The sequence below is a fragment of the Xenia sp. Carnegie-2017 genome, unplaced genomic scaffold (assembly GCF_021976095.1).
Source record: "Xenia sp. Carnegie-2017 unplaced genomic scaffold, XeniaSp_v1 HiC_scaffold_16, whole genome shotgun sequence".
Lineage (NCBI taxonomy): Eukaryota > Metazoa > Cnidaria > Anthozoa > Malacalcyonacea > Xeniidae > Xenia > Xenia sp. Carnegie-2017.
The window spans coordinates 1,858,137-1,878,991 of record NW_025813469.1 but is presented as its reverse complement, the minus strand read 5'-3'; the positions used below and the strand labels follow the sequence as shown (position 1 = coordinate 1,878,991).

Here is a 20,855-nt window from a genome sequence, read left to right as displayed (position 1 = left end):
ACCAGGGGGGTGCGTGTACTGTATCTACTTCGATACACACGTGAAGTATTTTTAGACAAATGTCGTCTTGTCTTACATAAGTTAAATAATTTGCGGTAGTTTTTTATACATTTGATTTGTCTCCACTTAAAAAGTTGAAAAAAACTTTTGAATTTTAACAGTGTACACCTCGCCACCGCCACCGAAATTGGAGCGAGCAAATTTACAAATAATGGCTGATACTATTTGCAAAAGGTTTAGTCCAATGACAGGACGAGATGAATGGTGTTTTATGGAAGATGGTTATGACCACAGACAGGACATTCTTAGGTATTGTTACACTTCATTACATTGTGTGCTTAATTATTGTTTATTAACATTTCAATCCCCGAGGATTGGGCTCATAGTTTAGCAGGACAAACTGTCTAGTTACAACGGGGAAAGCAGAAGAGAAGAGGGTGGAGATGTCACAATCCACAATGCTGACTTATTCTTTACAATGCTGACTTGTTCTGCCTTAAGATGCACAGAAATGACATAATTTATGTCAATTTATAAATCTATACATACTAAAACCCCCTCTGTTTGCAAAGAGTCGCTGCTCCTACTGGTTCAGCACTGTTTAATCGTTAGTATTTGCTGGAAATATGCTATTGATCAACTTGCAATATTTTCATCTTGTGTTTGAATGGTCATCTATAAGTACAAATGACATTTATGTCATTTTTTATACAGATCTCTTTTTGGTGATATGCTTCACGATAAAGAAAGGGTATGATAATATTAAATCTTTAAAAATTTAATATAACGCATTCCTTCAATGACAAATGCTCTCTTGCATTTGATGTGCTTATTTAGACTCGTCAATCATGTATTGTAGAACAAACAGTATTTCAGAGCAATATTTAAAGAAGTTAAAAGATTTTTAAACATGGGTGTCAATCCTTTATGTCTTGATATTGGCACCGGAACTGGTTTGTTGTCCATGATGGCTGCTAAATCTGGAGTCAAGAGAATTGTAGCTTGTGAGGTGAATATGTTAGGTGTTATTGCTAAATCTGGAGTCAAGAGAATTGTAGCTTGTGAGGTAAATATGTTAGGTGTTATTGCTAAATCTGGAGTCAAGAGAATTGTAGCTTGTGAGGTGAATATGTTAGGTGTTATAACTTCCTTTGTTGTGTTTTGTTGCATCTCAATGTGCATCTGTGTACATACTGGCAATTTTGGTTACTGAGACACATTCCCATCAGCTTCTTTCCAACTTCATACCATACCTACCTTTTTTACATGTTTCACAAGAACATAGGGTGTCATAGCCCCTCACCTGCATAATGTGCAAATATTATGTGTTATTTACATAACATACTGACAGACCACATTTCACTTCAGGCATTTATGCCGATGGCTAAAGTGGCGAAGAAAATTGTTAAGGAAAATGGGTTTGAAAATGTGATTACCGTAGTTCCAAAGAGCTCTATGGATATGTCAGTACCTAGAGGTATACGAATGTCAAAATAATGTGTTTTATGAACATTTATTTGTCATATCTTGCATTCACACTGATATTGTTGTGCCTAATATTTTCATGTAGACATGCCTGAAAAAGCCGAATTGGTTGTGATGGAGCTTTTTGATACAGAGCTCATAGGAGAAGGTTTGCTTTTATCCATGCGCCATGCCTACAGACAATTGGTTAAGGTATATTTATTGATTGATGACTACAGTAAACTTAAAGCATTCAAAGAACTTCATGTCATAATGTTGTTATTTTTATTCAAGAAAAATACCATTGTAGTTCCAGCGTCAGCAACAATTCATATACAGTTGTATCAGTCAGAAAATATCTGGGATATGCATAAATTATCACCAGTCATTGTAAGTGCATAAATTATCAGCAGTCAGTGTAAGTGCATAAATTATCAGCAGTCATTGTAAGTGCATAAATTATCAGCAGTCATTGTAAGTGCATAAATTAAACACATATTTCTTGCACATTGTAAGTGCATAAATGTTTATAGGTATATAAGTGTGCAAAACATGTTCATTGTGTATATCATTTGTGATATAGATTTTCATAAATCATATGCCTATCTCTCCTCCCTTATATTTCTTTGTAACACAGGGCCAAGGCAATGGTAAATTCATCCAAGGTTGCTTTGTACCATTGCAAATTTACTCTATCTTCATGATTGATTATTTGCAAATGTTTTTTATACAGTGTGAAAATGGAAAAACAGCCCTAAGTACACCCCAATCTATGGATCTCTGTGATGGAGCACCTTCTGTTCATGATGTTCAAGCTGATGAATTAATGCAGATGGATTTAAAGCCATTGACTGATCCCCTTGCTGTCCTAAGGTTTGATATAAAGTTGCTTTGATTTCTGTAATTATTGTATTATTCTGAAGATTCTGTAATGGCTAAGAATAAGTTGAAATATGAATAAAATTAAAAGAGTCGACTGCTTCATCATCAGCAGTATTAATGAAACCTTCTACCGACCAGCTGACTGTTTGAAGTGCAAATGAAGCATCTCCCACAATGCACCTAGGCCTTGAACTGTAGAGCCTTGTTTTTCAATTGCCTTAATTTGAACTACGTATATCCTGTGAATCCGCGGTTCCAAATTGATTGACTTAGATGTTTCCCCAGCAAGTAACCGAAGGAAAATTAACGAAAGTTATATCATGGTCTTTTATAATAAGGTTCGATTTCTGTGACAATCCGATAACGAAGCTCAAAGATAAGATTTATTGCGAAACAATGACGGGCGATGACGGCGAAGTACGAAGCTATTGCAGTGACGCGGTTGTGAAACAACGAGGGACTTTGCATATCATCTTAATGTGGTGGGTGTTGCAGATGGATAATGATGGTGAAATCATGCTGAGTATGGCGCCAAAATGGCTAGACACGGGAAAAGCTGAAAGAAATGAGGTATGGTGCTGTGTATGGTAAACACAGACAACTGGAGTTACTATAGTTACGTAGCATTGTTAACGCATGACGTAGCGATTTTATTGTGTCGTTGAATTGTCTAATGTAGTTGTTTTGATTGAATCTATTCTTGTTGTACACCTGTCTTGACAGTTTTCAAAATTACAACATTGTACATTTGTGTCTGTAGTGGCGGGATCATTGGATGCAAGGAATCTATTTTATGCGTTCACCATTAAAGGTTAATAAAGGTAAGGTGTACATTCCACCAATCACGATTATTAAAACTCGTATAAAAATCAAGCATCTTTCTCAATATAACTTCTATATATTTATATTTTTTGAAATATTCACAAGTATAGGAGAGAACCTATCCGTCATTACGACACACGATGATTTTGCATTTTGGTTTGATGTCCGTACTGGATATTCGTAAGTGTGGAAATGTTTTTATCATAATGTACTTAGAAGTCTATGATGTTCATTAATGTCACTGGCGCTTTCGTTAAGATCACAGATACCCCATACTGTACCCAAAGCACCGATATGTACCTGTGGAGCGCACACCGTGTGGAGTCGACAGAGATTCGCCATGGTAAATGATCGCACGAGAAGGAGGCGATTTCTAGGATTTTTCAGAAAGGTATAGAAGTTTATATAAAGAAGTTTTTGAAAAATATCATACTCAAGTTGAAAAAATATATCTCAGTTTCTTTACATCCGAATCGTCTGCATAAACTATTTTTTAGGGAATTTTTTTTCTAAATAATTAATTTAGCTGGTGAGAAATGGAATTTCTGTTGGTCTCGTTGTTAGTGATGGATCTTTGATAAGCATACTGGCTGTTTTAGCTGGTTTCAAAAAGGTGACTGGCATTTTAGTATTCAATATGAACAAAATAGTCGGAATAGCATTTCCTATTTAATCGCCTTATTTTTATTTGTAATAGATTTTAATCCTTCACAATTTTCTTTTCTCAAGGTTTATGTTTTAGAGCCAGAAACTGCGACAAGACGTATAATCAAACAGGTGTTCATTTCTCAAATGTCCCTTGATGCAATTCAAGAAAGATTTGATAATTAAATAGCTTTTATTAGATGGCGCTGGCAAATGGTTTTAAAGAAAAAGTTTGTGTTCTCGCTAAAACCGCTGATCAGTTAAACGATAACGATATTCCAGAAAAGGTAGTGTTTTTGAAGCTTTGTGTTCTTGCTAAAACCGCTGATCAGTTAAACGATAACGATATTCCAGAAAAGGTAGGGTTTTGAAGCGCAAATTGTTGTAAAATAAACAATCGTGATTGGTTTATACATATATTGAAAATGACTTAGATTTTTGTATTTCATCTGCAGATCGATGTTATTCTTGGCGAACCGTTCTTTATTTCGAGTCTTTTACCATGGCATGACATGTACTTTTGGTATGCGTCTAGAGCGGTTATGGAGAACATTGTTAAGAAGAATAGCGTTGTAGTTTATCCAAAATCTTCGCGTCTTAAAGCTTTGGCAGGTATTCTTTAAAATACTTCATTTGGGAAGTTTTAAATGTTATGCCACGCACTTGCAAGTGATAAGGTGTAGAATGGTTTCCTAGTTTGTACTGTACGATATGTTTTATAATGATTCTCAATTAAAACTTCTACATTGACGCGTACATCTTTACTGAGAACTAATATCCATTTTATATTGATTTCGATGGTGTCAAATATTTTTGAAATCCGAGAGTCCCATGACGGAGTGATTTTGATATTCACCTTTAATGAAGTTTACTTTTTCTGAGCTAAATATAAACCAGTGGATAAGTTTGCAGAAGTCGTTATCCAGAACATTAGTTTTTCCTGTTAAAGTAGTCTCCTACGATATTTTCTTCTGAGATGATCATTGCTTCTTTCCTTTTGTTTATATAGTTGAACTGAAGGATTTGTGGAAGATAAAAGCTCCATTGGGCAGTGTTGAAGGATTCGATGTCAAAGCTTTCGACGAATTGATCAATGTAATAAAGAAGCTTCTATTTTTTTATACAATGTTGTAGTATGTGTTGTGATTTCCTCCTCTCCCATTCCTTTCCATTCCTAACCACAACTTCCTCCCCACTCCTCTCTCATTTCCACTCTCTCTTGTCTCACCCCACTCTTCTCTCCTCTCTACTCTCTACTTGCATTCTCTCCCCACTTCTCTTTCCTCTCCACTCTTTCCATTCTCTCCCCACTTCTCTTTCCTCTCCACTCTTTCCATTCTCTCCCCACTCATCCCCTTATTCTATGTATGATTGCAGTCTTCACAATTCTCGACATCTTTATCATTTCAGAGTTGTCGTCTTGAGTGCGAAGAAAATGAAGCTGAACCACATAATTTATGGGAATATCCATGTCGAGCTTTGACCAAAGTTATTCACGTTCAAACTTTTGATTTTGGAAATGCAATTCCTGAGGCGACTCAAGTAATTGATGGAACTGTCGACTTTGTGTGGTACTAGAATTGCACAAGTTTCCATACTGAGTTTTGGTTCTTGTCATGTAAGACAATGTTTAATTGTTAGGGACGGTTTTTGTAATGCAGTTATATTTTGGATGGATTATGATTTTGACGAAGATATGCGCATGTCCACTGGCTTGACTCAGGTAAACGTTTACGTCAGCTCACTGAACTATTAGTGATGATGATGCTACATCTCTTCTCTACTGCAGGAAAAGATAGAGTTCTCTAGTGATGGATATGTTAGAAACTGGGTAAAGTTTTGTAAACAAGGTGTTTACTTTTTACATCAACCACGAGAGGTTTGTGGTTTACAATCCAAATTAAGGTATCTATTGACATTTCATCCCGATAACGGCTTATTGAAGATACATTGCGAAATACTGGACACAAAGTGATGGATTTCATGCGCACTTTTACTATGTACATAGTGGGCAGCACTTGTCTTAGTTCGTTTCCATACTGCTGCGTTTTCCTGACCAATGCAATAATATGGTGGATAAATTGTACAGAAATGAGCTTGCTTTTATTTATTGAGGAAAACTGGATCCTCAGATGGAAGCCATTTTGAATTTAAGCACTGCCGCTGGAAAAATTTTAATGTGAATTTTTATGTATGTTGACTATTCCATCATCGTGAGAAAAGTCGCCAAAGAAAGAATTACATTTAGTTTTAAAGGAAAATGCGAAATTTCGTTTACTGCCATTTGGTGTTAAATTTTTTTCCTTGTCAACTATGTGTTATAGGTTAACCGTAACTTACTTATTCTAATGAGAAAAACTGGTGATTTGTAAGACATTATTCTCCTCGCATATGAAAGTACTTTAACTTGTCTTCTGAACAACGTGCTTCGATGTAATCACAAGAAAGGTTATTTATTTTATATTTTCAAGACAAAACCACGTGGAATTTTTAATTGAGCAATTGTGAAGATACTTTACCACCAGTTTTCCATTCTAACAATTACAGCGATAAGATTGAACTGGTACTAAAGAAACACGTGATTTATTGTCTTGATATAAAACCTCAGCTAGAACCTTGAACGACTCTGGAAATATTAATCTTATAAGTTTTAATCTTATTACAATGAGCTTATTTAGTTGCAAAAAACAAGCATGTGTATTCTTGCTTGTTTGTGTTGTGTCGAGTGTTTTTGTAGAGTGTAGCAGATACACCAAGGATGTTAGTCACTCTTGTATAGGGGAATTTTGTGTGGCAAAAAGTGCGTTTGATGAACCGTGTATGGACTATCGCAAAGTTACTAAAAACATTGAACGCGACATAGATAATGAAGAGGAGGAAGATCACGACTTTATCGACTATCCAAAGGAAGGTTTATTTCGTTGGGATCCTGTTGAGGTAAGTAGTTACGTCAGCGTGTATACATCAATAAAACTATTCATGTTTTTGAAACAGTTCAAACGTGTTTTTGTGTAGATTGGTCACAAGCGTGAGTTGGAACTAGAGGCTGACAAGTTTTATTCAATGATCACACGAGCGATGGAACCTCCAATATTCGGTAGGTGTATGAATAAGGAAAGCTTCGTCTTATCCCATGTTATGTAGAATTTGATATACTTGGGTATAAGATGATATGCGTGGATATAATATGATATATGGGGATATAATGTGATACATGTGGATATATAATGATATACGTGGATATAATATGATATGTGGATATAAGATGATATACGTGGATATAGTATGATATATGTGGAAATCGAGACTAGCGGAGAAAAAACGCTATTAGATACGATATTTTTATTTTCCATAATGTTACATAAAATGTTTGTGATAAAGTGTGATTGTGACATTCTGTATTTGTAGAAATTCCTGGGTTTCTCTCCGATGAAGAATGTGACGGCATCATTGATCGTACAAGAAAACAGGGTTTATTTAACAGTGATGTTCATGTTGATCCAGATGCGAGGGAACAAGAGAAGAAAATCAAGCGATTGATAGGTTATATACACGATGTAAAGCTTTATTACCTAACAAACTCGTTGATTTGTCAATTCATATTCATCAGGTCATGCTGACTCACCTGCTGGCAATTTTCTTGTTTGGGATGACAATCGAGATGGTGTGATTTCAAAAGATGAGGTTGGCAATACAAATATTACATCAAATGATCGCTTTTGTTTATCATATCTGCTGATGCCATTATGATATCTGCTGATAGCATAATGATATCTGCTGATAGCATAATGATATCTGCTGATAGCATAATGATATCTGCTGATAGCATAATGATATCTACTTATACAATTACTATATCTGCGGATATCATTATGATATCTATTGGTAACATTATGATATCTGCTGATACCAGTATGATATTTATTGATACCATTATGTTTTTGTGGTTTTCGTTAGTTGAAGAGTTTTGCAGCTGAAAGTAAATTTTTATATATGAGCGATGAGGAAGTCGATGAAATGTAAGCTTTTGTTTTTATGAATTTTCTTCGATATGGAAGGCATAAGTTTTCTGTCTTTCAGTGCGTGTTTCTTAATTCTTTTATTGATATTTACGTGTTTTTGCGAAAAACATCTTACGATCTTATATTTTCTCGTGCGTAGGATAGAAAAAATGGAACTGACAGAGTTTGATGACGGTAGGTGCATTGCCGTGACCTGAATACAGCTACTTCATGTAGTTTATTTATATGCCCAGCGTATAAAATGATGAAGCTTGTACTTGTGTACACTCTAACAGTAGTATATGTTAGACTGTGTTGGTCCATGTTTCATAACATCACGAGAATATGATTGATATTTCCAGGAATAGTTACCATAGAGGAATTTAAGACTTTGAGGACTGCCGCTATGGAGAAATATTTCTTAGAAATGAAGAAGACACATCCGAAGCATCGTGATCGATACAGTCAACAAACATGGCTACCACAGAGAGGGAATTACGACAAATTACTCAGACAGATCAGACAAAGGTATCCGACCATGATGCATTCAAAATAATAGTTACTTTGTAACGAGAGAAAATTATTTAGTACTTATTGTAATATATCATCTCTTACCAACTCAAGGTAGATATTAAATGAAGATATGATCTTCGCACTTTGCTAGACAATTTAAGCAATTGTCTCATGAACCTGAAAAATTCAACTCAACGGGACTGAGTCACCTGAATTTTTCAGGTTCATAAGACAATTGCTTAAATTATCCAGCAAAGTGCAAAGATCATATCTTCATTTAATTTCAAAACACCGCACTGCATATAACAATCTTTCAAGGTAGATACATATTTTATTGGACTATAGTTCCTCATAAGCATTGTTTTTACCCTTTTTTAGGGTAGCGAACTTGACAAAACTTCCTATGAGTATTATAAAGGGCGGAGAGCATTTGCAGGTTAGATGTACCTGATTGTGTCTACGATTAGCACAATCTTCATAAGATTTTATTAAGTTCATATATTTCATTATATGTTATTATCTTAAATGTGGTGATTTTTTTCTTTATTTAAAGGTTGTTCATTACAATATCAACGGTCACTACCATGCTCATTATGATTCACAATCAAATGTTCAATTCCCTCAGTATAAATGCTGTCATCAGAATCTTGACAAACTGCCCGAATGCAGGCTGTGTAGGTTCGTAAACCGTCATGTTGATTGTAAATATTTTCGTATTAATTGGTTTAAATTTGTGGAGTTTTTCGTTTTGACATTTTACCGCATCTTTTCAGATACATCACTATTTTGTATTACTTAAATCAACCCGAGGTTTTTCGTTTTGACATTTTACCGCATCTTTTCAGATACATCACTGTTTTGTATTACTTAAATCAACCCGAGGTTTTTCGTTTTGACATTTTACCGCATCTTTTCAGATACATCACTATTTTGTATTTACTTAAATCAACCCGAGGTTTTTCGGTTTGACATTTTACCGCATCTTTTCAGATACATCACTGTTTTGTATTACTTAAATCAACCCGAGGTTTTTCGGTTTGACATTTTACCGCATCTTTTCAGATACATCACTGTTTTGTATTACTTAAATCAACCCGAGGTTTTCGTTTTGACATTTTACCGCATCTTTTCAGATACATCACTATTTTGTATTACTTAAATCAACCCGAGGTTTTCGTTTTGACATTTTACCGCATCTTTTCAGATACATCACTATTTTGTATTACTTAAATCAACCCGAGGTTTTCGTTTTGACATTTTACCGCATCTTTTCAGATACATCACTGTTTTGTATTACTTAAATCAACCCGAGGTTTTTCGTTTTGACATTTTACCGCATCTTTTCAGATACATCACTGTTTTGTATTACTTAAATCAACCCGAGGTTTTCGTTTTGACATTTTACCGCATCTTTTCAGATACATCACTGTTTTGTATTACTTAAATCAACCCGAGGTTTTTCGTTTTGACATTTTACCTCATCTTTTCAGATACATCACTATTTTGTATTACTTAAATCAACCCGAGGTTTTCGTTTTGACATTTTACCGCATCTTTTCAGATACATCACTATTTTGTATTACTTAAATCAACCCGAGGTTTTCGTTTTGACATTTTACCGCATCTTTTCAGATACATCACTATTTTGTATTACTTAAATCAACCCGAGGTTTTTCGTTTTGACATTTTACCGCATCTTTTCAGATACATCACTATTTTGTATTACTTAAATCAACCGGAAATTGGAGGAGAGACCGCATTTGTTGCTGCTGATGTTGATGATTTTAATGAAACGGTAGGTCTTTCAAGACTGTCATACACACTGTCCTGTTTTTCATTATATCATCATGTACTCCATTGTACCATCATGTATTTTATTATACTATCATGCAGCTATTCCATCATACTATCATGTTATCATGTTATACTATATTATCCTATCTTGTATTTTATTTTGTTGTAATGCTGTTTATGCTATTGTCAGAACACAAAACGATCAGCAGACCCGCAAAAGTAGACATTATTTATTCTAAACGTTTCGAAAAGTTTTACATGTCATCATCAGTAGAATATGTAACACTTGTCGAAACGTTTAAAAAATGTTTTCTTTTTAAGGAGTGTTAATCGTTTAGTGTTTTACCAAAATGCTATTGTTAGGTTTGGTAATCTTTTAGTACGATATCAAGTATGTTTTGGACGAAGATCGTCCACTTTAACATAGAGCTGAAAAGGACCGAGTGACGTTTTGACATCCTTGACTCTGAAGATGACTACCACCGCTAAAGATGTCGAAACGTCACTCAACATCAACATCGACAGTCTTTCTCATGACTCTACAAACCTGGACGATCTAAATGTACAAACATGCAACGATACTCTCAAACCATTCACTTTACAACGATATCAAATATTGGTCATCTTGCCAACATCTCGTATTCATCGTTATCTTTCAGGAATTCCGGAAGCGCGAAAAAGGCGATCATTATAATCTCAGTAAATTTTGTCACCAAGCAACTCTTGTCATTCCTCCTAAACGAGGTACAGCAATCATGTGGTACAATCATCATTTAAGTGCTTCCGGTTGGCTCGGGGACCTCGACTGGAAAACCTTGCACGGGGGGTGTGATATACTTAAGGGAGAAAAGTGGCTTGCAAACAATTGGTTGACAGCTCCTAATGAAGGTGAGAAACATATACGAAGTAATTATTACATCAAGGAACTTGAAGAACTTCATGATGACAGCGTATATTAAGACAGTATTATTGAGAGTATGTCTAGAGGTTTGATAGCAATAAGTGGGGAAAACTATGTATTGTTTTATATGGATTTTTCTTTCGTGGAACAAATTGTAATTTCTTATTTAAGTATTTCTTGGGTTGGGACAATTTTTAATTGATGCCATCAATATCAATTGTTAACTATATCAATTTAAAATATAGTTAAATTGAGCTAGAATATGACTTGTCGTATCTTTGATTGAAATGGAATGAAATATCGAAGTCAATTAAAATATAATTAAATTGAGCTAGAATATGACTTGTCGTATCTTTGATTGAAATAGAATGAAATATCGAAGTCAATTAAAATATAATTAAATTGAGCTAGAATATGACTTGTCGTATCTTTGATTGAAATGGAATGAAATATCGAAGTCAATTAAAATATAATTAAATAGAGCTAGAATATGACTTGTCGTATCTTTGGTTGAAATAGAATGAAATATCGAAGTCAATTAAAATATAATTAAATTGAGCTAGAATATGACTTGTCGTTTCTTTGATTTAAATAGAATGAAATATCGAAGTCATCTTAAATTTTATTGAACTATAATCTTTAACTTATAAAAAAATATCGGAGCTATGTCAAATTAGAATGAACTATATTCTTTAACGTATAATGTTTTGTAACTAACAATAAACTATAAATTCATTAAAATTTTGTATTGTTATTCTATCTTACGGTCGAAATATCGCATTAATTTTGCATCAAGATATTTTTCCTTTTATAAGTTGTCAGTCGTATGCATTATTTGTAGTTTACATTCTTCCTCTTTGTTAAGACTATAGAAAGATGTTTTAATGTCTTTTGTGTTCTCTTAAAAGCATGTAAAGTTTCAAGGACAATAAGCAATCATCAACGTTACAAAGAAGAAAAAAACCTGCTGTTGCTACATAACATTCTATAAAATTCAATACGACCAGCCAAACCATGTGTTTGAGCGCGAAGAATGACTTAAACGACTTTTGTTTGAAAACAAATGTTCTTGAATTGCTATTGAAATTATTCATGTCTTTTAACATTATTTGAAGTTTTAAAAGTTGGCGTGTTCGAAATGCGTCATAAAGTGAACTGACTGTACATCATGAACTGAATTTGTCAAACCATTGTCGAATATAGGACGACTCTTTCATAAACTCGATTTAAAGTAAAGCGATGTGATGGTAAAAACAGAATCGTGAATGTTTTGGGGGTCTTTATCTCGTAATTTAAGATGGACTGCGTTATAAAGAGATTGGTCTTTCTTGTGTTATGTTTTGTTTTGTTTCAAGTACGTCGATGCCTTCCTGATTCGCTTACAGTCAATGCAATCCATGATGATGGACCTTGCATGGATCACACAAAATCGTATGCGTTAGAAAGATACAATCCCGTCAAGGTATGATGAGCAGCTAATTTATATTAGTATAGTCTATTTTATTTTTACGTTGCACTCATAGTACTCTTTCAATAAATAGATTATTATCATAGGCCGTCATATTGGTGCATGCTTATATTCGAGAGCGTGGATTTAATATTCTGTTGAACGTCAGAACTTTGTTAGAATAACCATCCAACATGGCCGCTCTGATGTCTTATGAAAGAAAGCACTAATTTTATTATCGTCGTTTCTAGATTGGCTATGTTAGAACCATTGACCTGGGAAGCTTTGGCCAACGTAGAATGATCACACGCGCTTTGAAGCCTCCGATCTTCGGTAGGAATGTGGAGTCAAACATTTTAAATCACTTGGTCTGTTCGTGTATGCTACTAATGTTTTGTTTTTCGTTCTCTGCTCTAAAGAAATACCGGATTTTCTCACGGAAGATGAGTGCGACTTTATTATGAAGCAAGCTGTGAAACAAGGCTTAAAGAGTAGCATTGCAAAAGGTGGACTATCACCCAAACTCATGCCCATTCTCCCAGAAAACGGTAAGCTCTCGTTTCCATCCTTACTGCTGTTAGTTTCTGTTACATTATTCTTGGTTAATGGTCGCTTGTCTCTTCCAGTGACAGGAAAATTGCCGCCAAATGAAATCGGGGGACGTTTCGAAGATTGGGATCAAAACAATGATGACGTCATAGATATCTTGGAAGTAAGGCTTGCGTTATAATGTTCTTGTTTTTTTGAAGTCCACTGTACTTCATGTAACTGTAAGCATGATTTAATCCTCAGGTTGAAAAATTAATCTAAAGATATTGCTAGTTGTTGTTTAAATCTGTAACGAGGTAATAATTATTTGATATTTTATTTTTAAGATGATGAAGTTTGCAAAAAACAAGCACCTTCTTTTTCTTAGCAAAGACGATATTTTAGAAATGTAAGTATAACTGTCTTGCATGTACCTTCATAATATGAAATTATATCTGATAATGCGAGCGATCATACATGATCCTATGTTTTTGATTGTTTGTATTTAGGATAGAGAAATTAAATATTTCTGCTGCGAAAGATGGTAAGTTAAGATGTCTATATCTTGCCTGTTGTGTGCGCTTTTAAGCAGTATTGTAGAAGTGGGGGGGGGCGCTTGGGGGAGGAGCCCCCCTTCTACCTTTGAATTGGGTAATTTTAAAAGGGCACTGTTGACAAAAACGTCAAGAGAGCCCCCCTTCTGATAAATTTAGTTCTACAGCACTGCTTTTAAGTTCATCAGAAATTTTCTATTTTTCTGTAAGAACATATCACGAAAATGGAATTCGAAGACGCTAATATTTTGGGAATCGATTCTTATTTCTACAAACTACACCGACTTCATCCGAAACACAAGGACAGATACAGCGAGCAAACGTGGGTGAAGTTTGGAAGAACAGCTAACAAAACTATGACAAGGATCTTAAAAAGGTTCGTCCATTGTTTTCATGGCACATTTAAAGCTGCCGTCATTCGTTCATCGTTTAATCCGACTATATCCCAAAGTCGATCTGATCAAACGGAGAACGATTTTATTCCTAACATAATCGGATATATAGTTTGGCAAAAGATCAATTTTTGCATGAAGTAATTAACTAGTTTTGTCGTTTTTGAATATAATGTATTACTGTGCATTGTTATATGAACTTGTGATCTGCGGCGGATTACTAATTACGACGCCTACAGGCTAAGACAATGTTGTTGGACTTTAAGTCGGATATGTATTCCTCCCATTAAGTTACGTTTTTCTTTGCTTTGCATTTCCTGTTTGTAACCTCATAGGGTAGAAAATGGGAAAAAGTTCATTTTAAAGTTCAAACGAAGTTTCGAAAATCATTGACATGGTCAGGGAAAGGAGAAAGCCAATACTTCATGAGTTCTGAGTATTACGCATTTGAACAGTAGATAGCACTGAAGCCATTTCTCCTCTGCGTTCAATGGCTCGTGGATTTTCATCAGCATCAATGATCTAAATTAAGCTCGTTTAGCTAACCCGGAATATCAAAAACGTCCAAATCCAAATAATGTCTAGATACAACGGGCCTCTCGAAAGCCCGGGGTCTGCAGGCTCAAGCCTACTTAGCCCACTGGATAATCTGCCCCTGCTTCTGATTATGACTTAGAATATAATATTATTGCTCTATAGAATAATATACGGTCTTGTTTTAGAGTAATGAAGTTGACGAATTTATCAAGTTATCTTGTGTACGGTTGTGAAGAGATGCAGGTGGGAAGATAATCAACGTTTTTTTGTGTGAAAAAGCCATTAAATATCATTCAAATTAGGTCGTCCGTTATCAACCATTTGGACATTATCATGCGCATTTTGATAGTGAAACACACACAAGACAAAATGTCCCTTGTTGTCATCAGGTTCATCCCGATCAGAGATGTAAAATTTGTAGGTATGGGATTACGTTTCTGCTTGTAATTTCTCGTAGTTATATGTAGTGCTTTGATACATTGTCTAGCAAGATGTAGATGGTGATATACTGCCTAGCAATATGATGATATACTGTCTAGCAAGATGGTGATACACTGTCTGGCAAGATGGTGATACACTGTCTAGCAAGATTGTGATATACTGCCTAGCAAGATGGTGATATACTGTCTAGCAAGATGGTAATATACTGTCTAGCAAGATGGTAATATACTGTCTAACCAGATGGTGATATACTGTCTGGCAAGATGCAATAGATTTTGACGTACGAGTTGACCCCGATGTACCCACCCAAATTTTGTTTTTGTTGTCAACAAAACGTTGAACGTAACTTAACGTGATTATGAAAATACATTGGAACAAACCAGTCCAGTTAACTTTAAAGAAAACTTCATTGATGTTTTAAGGTACATCACAGTGTTGTATTATCTAAACGACAATTACAAAGGTGGAGAGACAGCTTTTCCTGTGGCTGATAACATAACATTGGATCTTGAGGTATGTTTCTTTAAAGATTTCGATCATTCGTTGCAAGTTTCTTTCTTGCTTATTATTTTCCTCCTTAAAACAGACATGCCTGTCCATCAAATTGAATTTGTTCACATGATACATTGACTTAATTTTTCATTTTTTGCATTAGCAGAGCATCCAAAATCGAGAAGAAAGAGATATCTTTAACTTGAACGAGTTTTGTCACGCGGCTAATTTTATTGTGAAAGCAAAGAAACGTGGTACAGCCATAATGTGGTACAACCATGATATTGATTATTGGAATGGTGGATGGTTAGGTGATTTGGATGGACATAGCTTACATGGAGGATGCATGGTTACTGAGGGTGAAAAATGGATCGCAAACAGCTGGTTGCCAGCACCTTATTATTACAATTCAGATTTACGAAGTATGTTCCTCAACAGATTCGAGGGCTCTGCAACTGCACCAATGGAAAATGAAGACTAATTTAACCGTGAGCATTGTCTTTTTTGTATTATTTTTAATGGCACAAGATCGTGTTTCTTTGGACGTGTTAATTTTCACTCGCAAATAATTTGATTTTGTTAGTACACGTCAACATTACGTTCACCTACTGTGGAATCCTTAAAAGAACTTGTGAATTTCGTGTCCACGTTTCTCAGTAGATTAAAAATAGATAAAATAGATGATAAAAATGAATGAGACAAAATCGCCTGGACTGAAGACGAACAAACGATAAAGTATAATCAACAAGTTCCCCTCCTGAAAATTCTTTGAAAACTATCGAGGATGTGTAGGGCAATGCGATGGGCGTTTTTGATGTCCACTTATACTCCTCATTGCTCCTTGCCTGCTTTAGAAATAGCAAAAATTTAATATAGCTTTGCCGTCTTGTAAGTTGCAAGTACCGTATTAATAGCAGAGGCATTATGATTCCTTGATTTCTCGAGCGATAGAACTTGAGCTTCGATATTGCTTCGTACTGTCTTTGCCGAAGAAACTACTGCTTCATCCACGGTAGATTGTAGGCCAGCACTGACGAAAATCTTTTAATTTCTGACTGGAACGCAGTTGTCCTGTCGATAAACGAGCCGTACGATGATTTTTAAACCAGCTTCTTTGTTAAAAAAATTTTGACGCTCGACTTTTCGTATGCTTTGGTCAATGACTAGCTTCCTCAAACTTAGTCACAAACCTTCTTACCTTACTCGGTCCCAGGCCGCAATCGGTTCCTGTGATATAAATCTTGGTTGTGTAACCTCATTATCTAGAAACGTGTAAAAATCTAAACAATGATAAATTTATAAAGAAATTTTACCAAAGTACAATGATCGTGAATCTACGTGATGTTACAATGAATAAAGATATTTATCGTTGATTTCTACTTACATAAAAGACAAAACGAGAAATACAAGAACTTATAACCTTGTATTAATTTAGCTAGTCGTATTTATAAATTAATAGAGTTATACTTAAAAAATCATTAATAAGCCTCAGTTTAGTTAATGATCAGGACGATGGTGCTAACGGCCAGCGTTCATCTTGTGTTTTCAACTCTACGTCGCTTCATTTCACTCCAAACGGGCGATTGAGCTTCGGTCAGTGGCTTATCGCTCGGTTTTATTTTTACATTCTTGTATTTGTGAATCGGTTGAGCCTTATGAACCAATTGTTGCCTCAACTTAACAAGGGCTTCTTGTTCCTCCTTCTCTCGTTGAGCATCGCGCTCTCTTCGTAATTCTTCGTCAATCTGTTCGCGTTCTTTCTTGTTCATTTCCAGTTCTTCGTGTCGCTCCGCGCGACTGTTCGTGTTCAATGTGAACTCGCTGACTTCAGTCAAAGGTTTCTTCGATTTCTGCGGCACAAATGGAGCGTCGTGGACAACTTTACATGGCTTTGCTTTGAAAGTGGCGTTCGTTCGACTTTCTTCCAGTTCTGTTTTAATCTGAGAATACAAATAGCTGAAGCACCTCGACACTAGGAAAACTTACAAAAACCCTCACTGTTGATGAGAAAGCTTTGCAATTACAAACCTTCTGTATCCATTTTTCTGCCTTTTTCGCTCCTCTGTTGTCAGTATTTAATGAAAATGGCATCATGTTTGTACCACATCTCGTTGCAACAGCTGGCAATGGATCCGGCGAATCTGATGGTAACGGTTGAGCTTTGAATTCTCTTAGCTAAATATAGCATAAACTATAAGTGTTGAGCTACTTTGAATCCTTTTTGATGAGAAAAACATGCAGACCAGTCCAGTCGTTTGAACTTTACCTTTTCTTCTTCCTTATAGACGTCTTGGATTTTCTCTTCTTTTTTCTGCCATCTTTCTTTGTCTTTCTCAATAAACGAGAACGGTTTCGGTTCTGTGTGTTCGTGCTTCAGTTGAGGCCGGAAAATTTTCTCGAAATTTGGTTGCGGCATCGCTTTGAAATTCACTGCTGTCGTTTCCTGAAGAGTTATAAAGATAATAAAAGAAACGCGTCTATTACAGGTAATTATAATTTTACACTGTTTATTTCTCATGATAAAAAGCCGCGGGTTTGGAATAGAATTTTACCTCTGTAGATGATTTCTCTTTTCTTTTTAGTTGACGCTCGTCAGACTCGAACGAGAATGGTTCAGGTTTTGTGGGTGCGATAGCCTCGTGATATTTCACTGGGATTCCGTACATGCCATCGCATTCTACAATGCGACGGTCAAACGGTTTTGCTTTGAAGGTATAGCTGAAAAAAAGACGCGACTGTTTTAATGGTTTGTTGCTCAATATATGTTGCAGAAGAACTAAAAGATAATGAAGTAAGATCAAAGGAACTATCATCGTCGAGAAGCTTGTGTTTTCATCTTACAACAAAGGTTTGTAGAAATGCAAGACGGAACCCGTTTTCAGATGATTAAATTGAGAACAGAAATTTAAGAGTATATGATATGACATCTGGACTAGTATCCAAGCCTACTAACTTTTTCATTTTTTCAACTTCTTTCTCTTCTTGTTCTTGCCAACTCAACACGTCACTACCAACGGGACGTGAGCGCGTCTTGGTGCTCAGATTCGGTGTCTTCGGGACGATACGCGATTTTGTCTTCGTGACAACCGTATTGTCATTACTGTGTTCTGGGTTGTTTGCACAGGGCATGTTTTTATCGTTTGCTGCCTTAGTATGAAATCTTGGAGGCGTTGAAGTTTGAAACTTGTAAACTTGAAGAGCTACGGGAACGTATGAATCACTGTCTACACCGGCGTCTTTCTCCATTGTCGCATGCTTGCGTTTCTTTTGTCCACCATTACTCAGATTGAAAGGTTTTGGTATTGTTACACTACGATTTTTCCATGTCTACAAGAATCGAAAGAAAGGATGAGTTGCGCAGCAGATGCAACAGTTTGTACACGTCATTAGTAGTAGAGACAATTGTAATGCATTAGATTTTTTCTTACTGATTTACCTAGATAAACGACTATGGAGAAGGTTCAAATAGGGCAAAAAACGAACAATAATAATCCTTCATTTGGGTTTATCCATTTTGTTTGAATTTTTTGTGATTAATACAACAACAGTACATGAACAAACACATGTAACCCATCAGTTACATGTGTTTGTTGATGTACAAGATCATTCACGTAAGAGGAGTACTGAGAAAGACTGTTGGTGTTGATGTTAACTGACAGTTCTGACAACCTTAGAATTAGTCATCTTCAGAGTCAACGTCAACACCAACAGTCCTTCTCAGGACTCAACCAACCTGAATGATCTACATCTATTAACCCGATTATTATTCAGTAAGTCACAAGGTGAATTGTTATGGTTTTTCTTTACAAAAGTTAGATTTTAGGATTACCGGTGAAGGTGGATGTTGTCTTAAACTGTTCCAAAATCCCTTTTCAACATCTTCACTAACTGTGTCTGATGATTGGTTTGATATTTCTGGATTTTGCTTTATCCTTCTTTCAGTTTGAAAATTAAACTCCTGTGGTTGTGTTAGACTAATGCAATTTGTTTTTACTGGCTTAACCGAGGTACATGAAAATGCTTTTTTCATCATGTTCTCATTTGCTTTGATGTGGTTCTTGGTTTGCTTGCGAAGTTTAGCAATGCATTCCATCTCAAGTTCTTCGGTTGTTTTCAGTTTGATCATTGTAGGCTTGTTGGTTTTCTGACGCCTTAACAAAAGATTATGTAAAATGTAACTCAATCCTATCTGTTATTATTCCCTAGCAATATGTGTGAGTCGATTTTTTTCTTCTTCTTACTTCAGGCATTGTGGTGTTACAGGTACAGTGACTTCCTGGGGTTTCAACTCTGGAATATTTGATCTTGATCTTGAACGGCGGCTTCTCTCACTTCCTGCAGATGATCTTGTCTGCCTTTTCCTTTTAGCAGCATTGGCAAGTCCCGTTGAATTCAAAGAACGATTTCTTCTCTTCGAAGCCCTGCTCAAACTTGGATATTAAACACATCATTGTGTGAAATACTGTACTGTTATTGAAAACAATTGTTATAAATACCTTTCTGGTTTTCTTGGTTGGTCAGTAGAAGATGTTTCTGATGATGTGTCACTGTTCTTGGTATCATCTAATTGAATTTCCTTTACAGTCACAGTTTCACTTTGTTTCTTCTCATTGTCCATTGTTTCTTTCCCTTTCTCAACATCAATATTACTTTCTTCTGTCACATTATCAATTGCTTTCAATTGAGAATCATGATGTTGAACTTTGTCGTCCTCATCATTCACTTCCTTCTGGTTCTGCACATTTTCAGTTTGGACTATTGGACATGAGACATCATCAGAATTCTTACTGTTTCTCATGCTTTTCATCTCTTGGCATTCTAGGACAATTTTTGGTTCACATTTGTCTTCCTCGTTCCTTGATAAACTTGCAGGCTTTTTCTCAGTAATATCATGGTGATTTTCAACAATTTCAATTGCGTTTTGAACATTCTCTCTTTTTATTTCATGTTTTGTTGCTACTTCGTTGTCGTTGTCATGAATTGATTCTTCTGTTCCCATTTTTTTAAGCAACGTGTCTTTATTTGAAGTGCTGTTTCTCTCTGGTTTTGGGGTTGCCTTTAGAGGAGCTTCGTTAATTTCTTCTGGAATAACAATACCTTCGTCATCTCCTCGTCTATTGTCTGAAGAGAGCAATGGTTCAGTTAAAAAGAAAATCAAGTTGCACTAACATGTATATATTGTTAAATATGGACTGACCGAACCAAGAATCAACATCTGTGTCATCTTCATCTTGTAATTTCGCGAAATCTACAAATTTGCACGCTTCGTACTCAAACTTCGGATCGATAATAGATTTTTCCATTTTTTAGTCAGTCGAAAATTTAATGATGAGTTTCAGATTGTGGTGTGGAAAAAAAATTCAAAATAGTATAATGTGAATATACGTTGCCGTTGTATCTCTATTCAAAGTTTCAAATATTGTGCATAAGATTCCACCAATT

At 35.5% G+C, this 20,855-nt stretch overlaps 3 protein-coding genes and 1 long non-coding RNA gene across 8 annotated transcripts; 2 read left to right on the top strand and 2 right to left on the bottom strand.

The window, feature by feature from the left end:
- The first annotated feature begins 28 nt into the window (after positions 1 to 28).
- Positions 29 to 11,781, top strand: LOC124436730 (protein arginine N-methyltransferase 7-like). 3 transcript variants are annotated; one of them, XM_046986691.1, is made up of 22 exons: positions 29 to 309; positions 715 to 751; positions 860 to 1,066; positions 1,369 to 1,477; positions 1,571 to 1,677; positions 1,759 to 1,854; positions 2,198 to 2,337; positions 2,685 to 2,916; positions 3,107 to 3,167; positions 3,279 to 3,348; positions 3,427 to 3,559; positions 3,695 to 3,781; positions 3,898 to 3,945; positions 4,014 to 4,100; positions 4,269 to 4,425; positions 4,823 to 4,908; positions 5,224 to 5,384; positions 5,455 to 5,536; positions 5,603 to 5,692; positions 6,677 to 6,750; positions 6,829 to 6,910; positions 7,222 to 7,336. In XM_046986691.1, the coding sequence occupies exons 1-21, from the start codon at positions 212 to 214 to the stop codon at positions 6,854 to 6,856; spliced, it is 2,190 nt and encodes a 729-aa protein (XP_046842647.1). In that variant the 5' UTR covers positions 29 to 211; the 3' UTR covers positions 6,857 to 6,910; positions 7,222 to 7,336. The 3 variants fall into 3 exon arrangements, with proteins under 3 accessions (XP_046842647.1, XP_046842649.1, XP_046842648.1); XM_046986693.1 differs by lacking the exons at positions 29 to 309; positions 715 to 751; positions 860 to 1,066; ... (14 more) ...; positions 5,455 to 5,536; positions 5,603 to 5,692 and adding exons at positions 7,424 to 7,497; positions 7,771 to 7,832; positions 7,975 to 8,009; ... (4 more) ...; positions 10,781 to 11,009; positions 11,618 to 11,781 and having other exon boundaries at positions 5,888 to 6,750; positions 7,222 to 7,356; XM_046986692.1 differs by lacking the exons at positions 29 to 309; positions 715 to 751; positions 860 to 1,066; ... (14 more) ...; positions 5,455 to 5,536; positions 5,603 to 5,692 and adding exons at positions 7,424 to 7,497; positions 7,771 to 7,832; positions 7,975 to 8,009; ... (3 more) ...; positions 10,032 to 10,122; positions 10,781 to 11,781 and having other exon boundaries at positions 5,888 to 6,750; positions 7,222 to 7,356.
- A 101-nt stretch (positions 11,782 to 11,882) lies between these two features.
- On the top strand, positions 11,883 to 15,965 carry LOC124436732 (transmembrane prolyl 4-hydroxylase-like). Of its 2 annotated transcripts, none has more exons than XM_046986697.1 (11): positions 11,883 to 12,484; positions 12,721 to 12,802; positions 12,889 to 13,017; positions 13,096 to 13,181; positions 13,345 to 13,406; positions 13,507 to 13,541; positions 13,762 to 13,927; positions 14,666 to 14,723; positions 14,783 to 14,901; positions 15,344 to 15,434; positions 15,580 to 15,965. In XM_046986697.1, exons 1-11 carry the CDS (start codon positions 12,320 to 12,322, stop codon positions 15,892 to 15,894), a joined length of 1,308 nt encoding a protein of 435 aa, XP_046842653.1. In that variant the 5' UTR covers positions 11,883 to 12,319; the 3' UTR covers positions 15,895 to 15,965. The 2 variants fall into 2 exon arrangements, with proteins under 2 accessions (XP_046842653.1, XP_046842652.1); XM_046986696.1 differs by having other exon boundaries at positions 15,577 to 15,965.
- Positions 15,310 to 16,442, bottom strand: LOC124436736. The gene is made up of 2 exons (XR_006945461.1): positions 16,317 to 16,442; positions 15,310 to 15,497 (listed from the first exon to the last, which is right to left on the bottom strand). It is a non-coding gene; the product is annotated as an uncharacterized LOC124436736 (long non-coding RNA).
- Positions 16,443 to 16,686: 244 nt separating this feature from the next.
- Positions 16,687 to 20,795, bottom strand: LOC124436729 (targeting protein for Xklp2-like). 2 transcript variants are annotated; one of them, XM_046986688.1, is made up of 9 exons: positions 20,611 to 20,795; positions 19,910 to 20,534; positions 19,655 to 19,843; positions 19,243 to 19,564; positions 18,367 to 18,740; positions 17,966 to 18,131; positions 17,680 to 17,856; positions 17,442 to 17,588; positions 16,687 to 17,353 (listed from the first exon to the last, which is right to left on the bottom strand). In XM_046986688.1, exons 1-9 carry the CDS (start codon positions 20,714 to 20,716, stop codon positions 16,946 to 16,948), a joined length of 2,514 nt encoding a protein of 837 aa, XP_046842644.1. In that variant the 5' UTR covers positions 20,717 to 20,795; the 3' UTR covers positions 16,687 to 16,945. The 2 variants fall into 2 exon arrangements, with proteins under 2 accessions (XP_046842644.1, XP_046842645.1); XM_046986689.1 differs by having other exon boundaries at positions 19,655 to 19,834.
- Between the last annotated feature and the right edge of the window lie 60 nt (positions 20,796 to 20,855).

Excerpts from the sequence above, each read along its gene's own strand:
- LOC124436730 (XM_046986691.1), top strand. The coding sequence starts at position 212 with ATGGCTGATACTATTTGCAAAAGGTTTAGTCCAATGACAGGACGAGAT. Across the intron at positions 2,338-2,684 it reads GATCCCCTTGCTGTCCTAAG|GTTCGATTTCTGTGACAATC; the intron begins GTTTGATATAAA and ends TTTTATAATAAG. Across the intron at positions 5,385-5,454 it reads GGAACTGTCGACTTTGTGTG|GGACGGTTTTTGTAATGCAG; the intron begins GTACTAGAATTG and ends TTTAATTGTTAG.
- LOC124436732 (XM_046986696.1), top strand. The coding sequence starts at position 12,320 with ATGGACTGCGTTATAAAGAGATTGGTCTTTCTTGTGTTATGTTTTGTT. Across the intron at positions 13,182-13,344 it reads ACGTCATAGATATCTTGGAA|ATGATGAAGTTTGCAAAAAA; the intron begins GTAAGGCTTGCG and ends TTTATTTTTAAG. Across the intron at positions 13,928-14,665 it reads ATGACAAGGATCTTAAAAAG|AGTAATGAAGTTGACGAATT; the intron begins GTTCGTCCATTG and ends GTCTTGTTTTAG.
- LOC124436729 (XM_046986688.1), bottom strand. The coding sequence starts at position 20,716 with ATGGAAAAATCTATTATCGATCCGAAGTTTGAGTACGAAGCGTGCAAA. Across the intron at positions 18,132-18,366 it reads GAAGTTGAAAAAATGAAAAA|CTATACCTTCAAAGCAAAAC; the intron begins GTTAGTAGGCTT and ends TCTTTTTTTCAG. Across the intron at positions 17,589-17,679 it reads TCTATAAGGAAGAAGAAAAG|CTAAGAGAATTCAAAGCTCA; the intron begins GTAAAGTTCAAA and ends TGCTATATTTAG.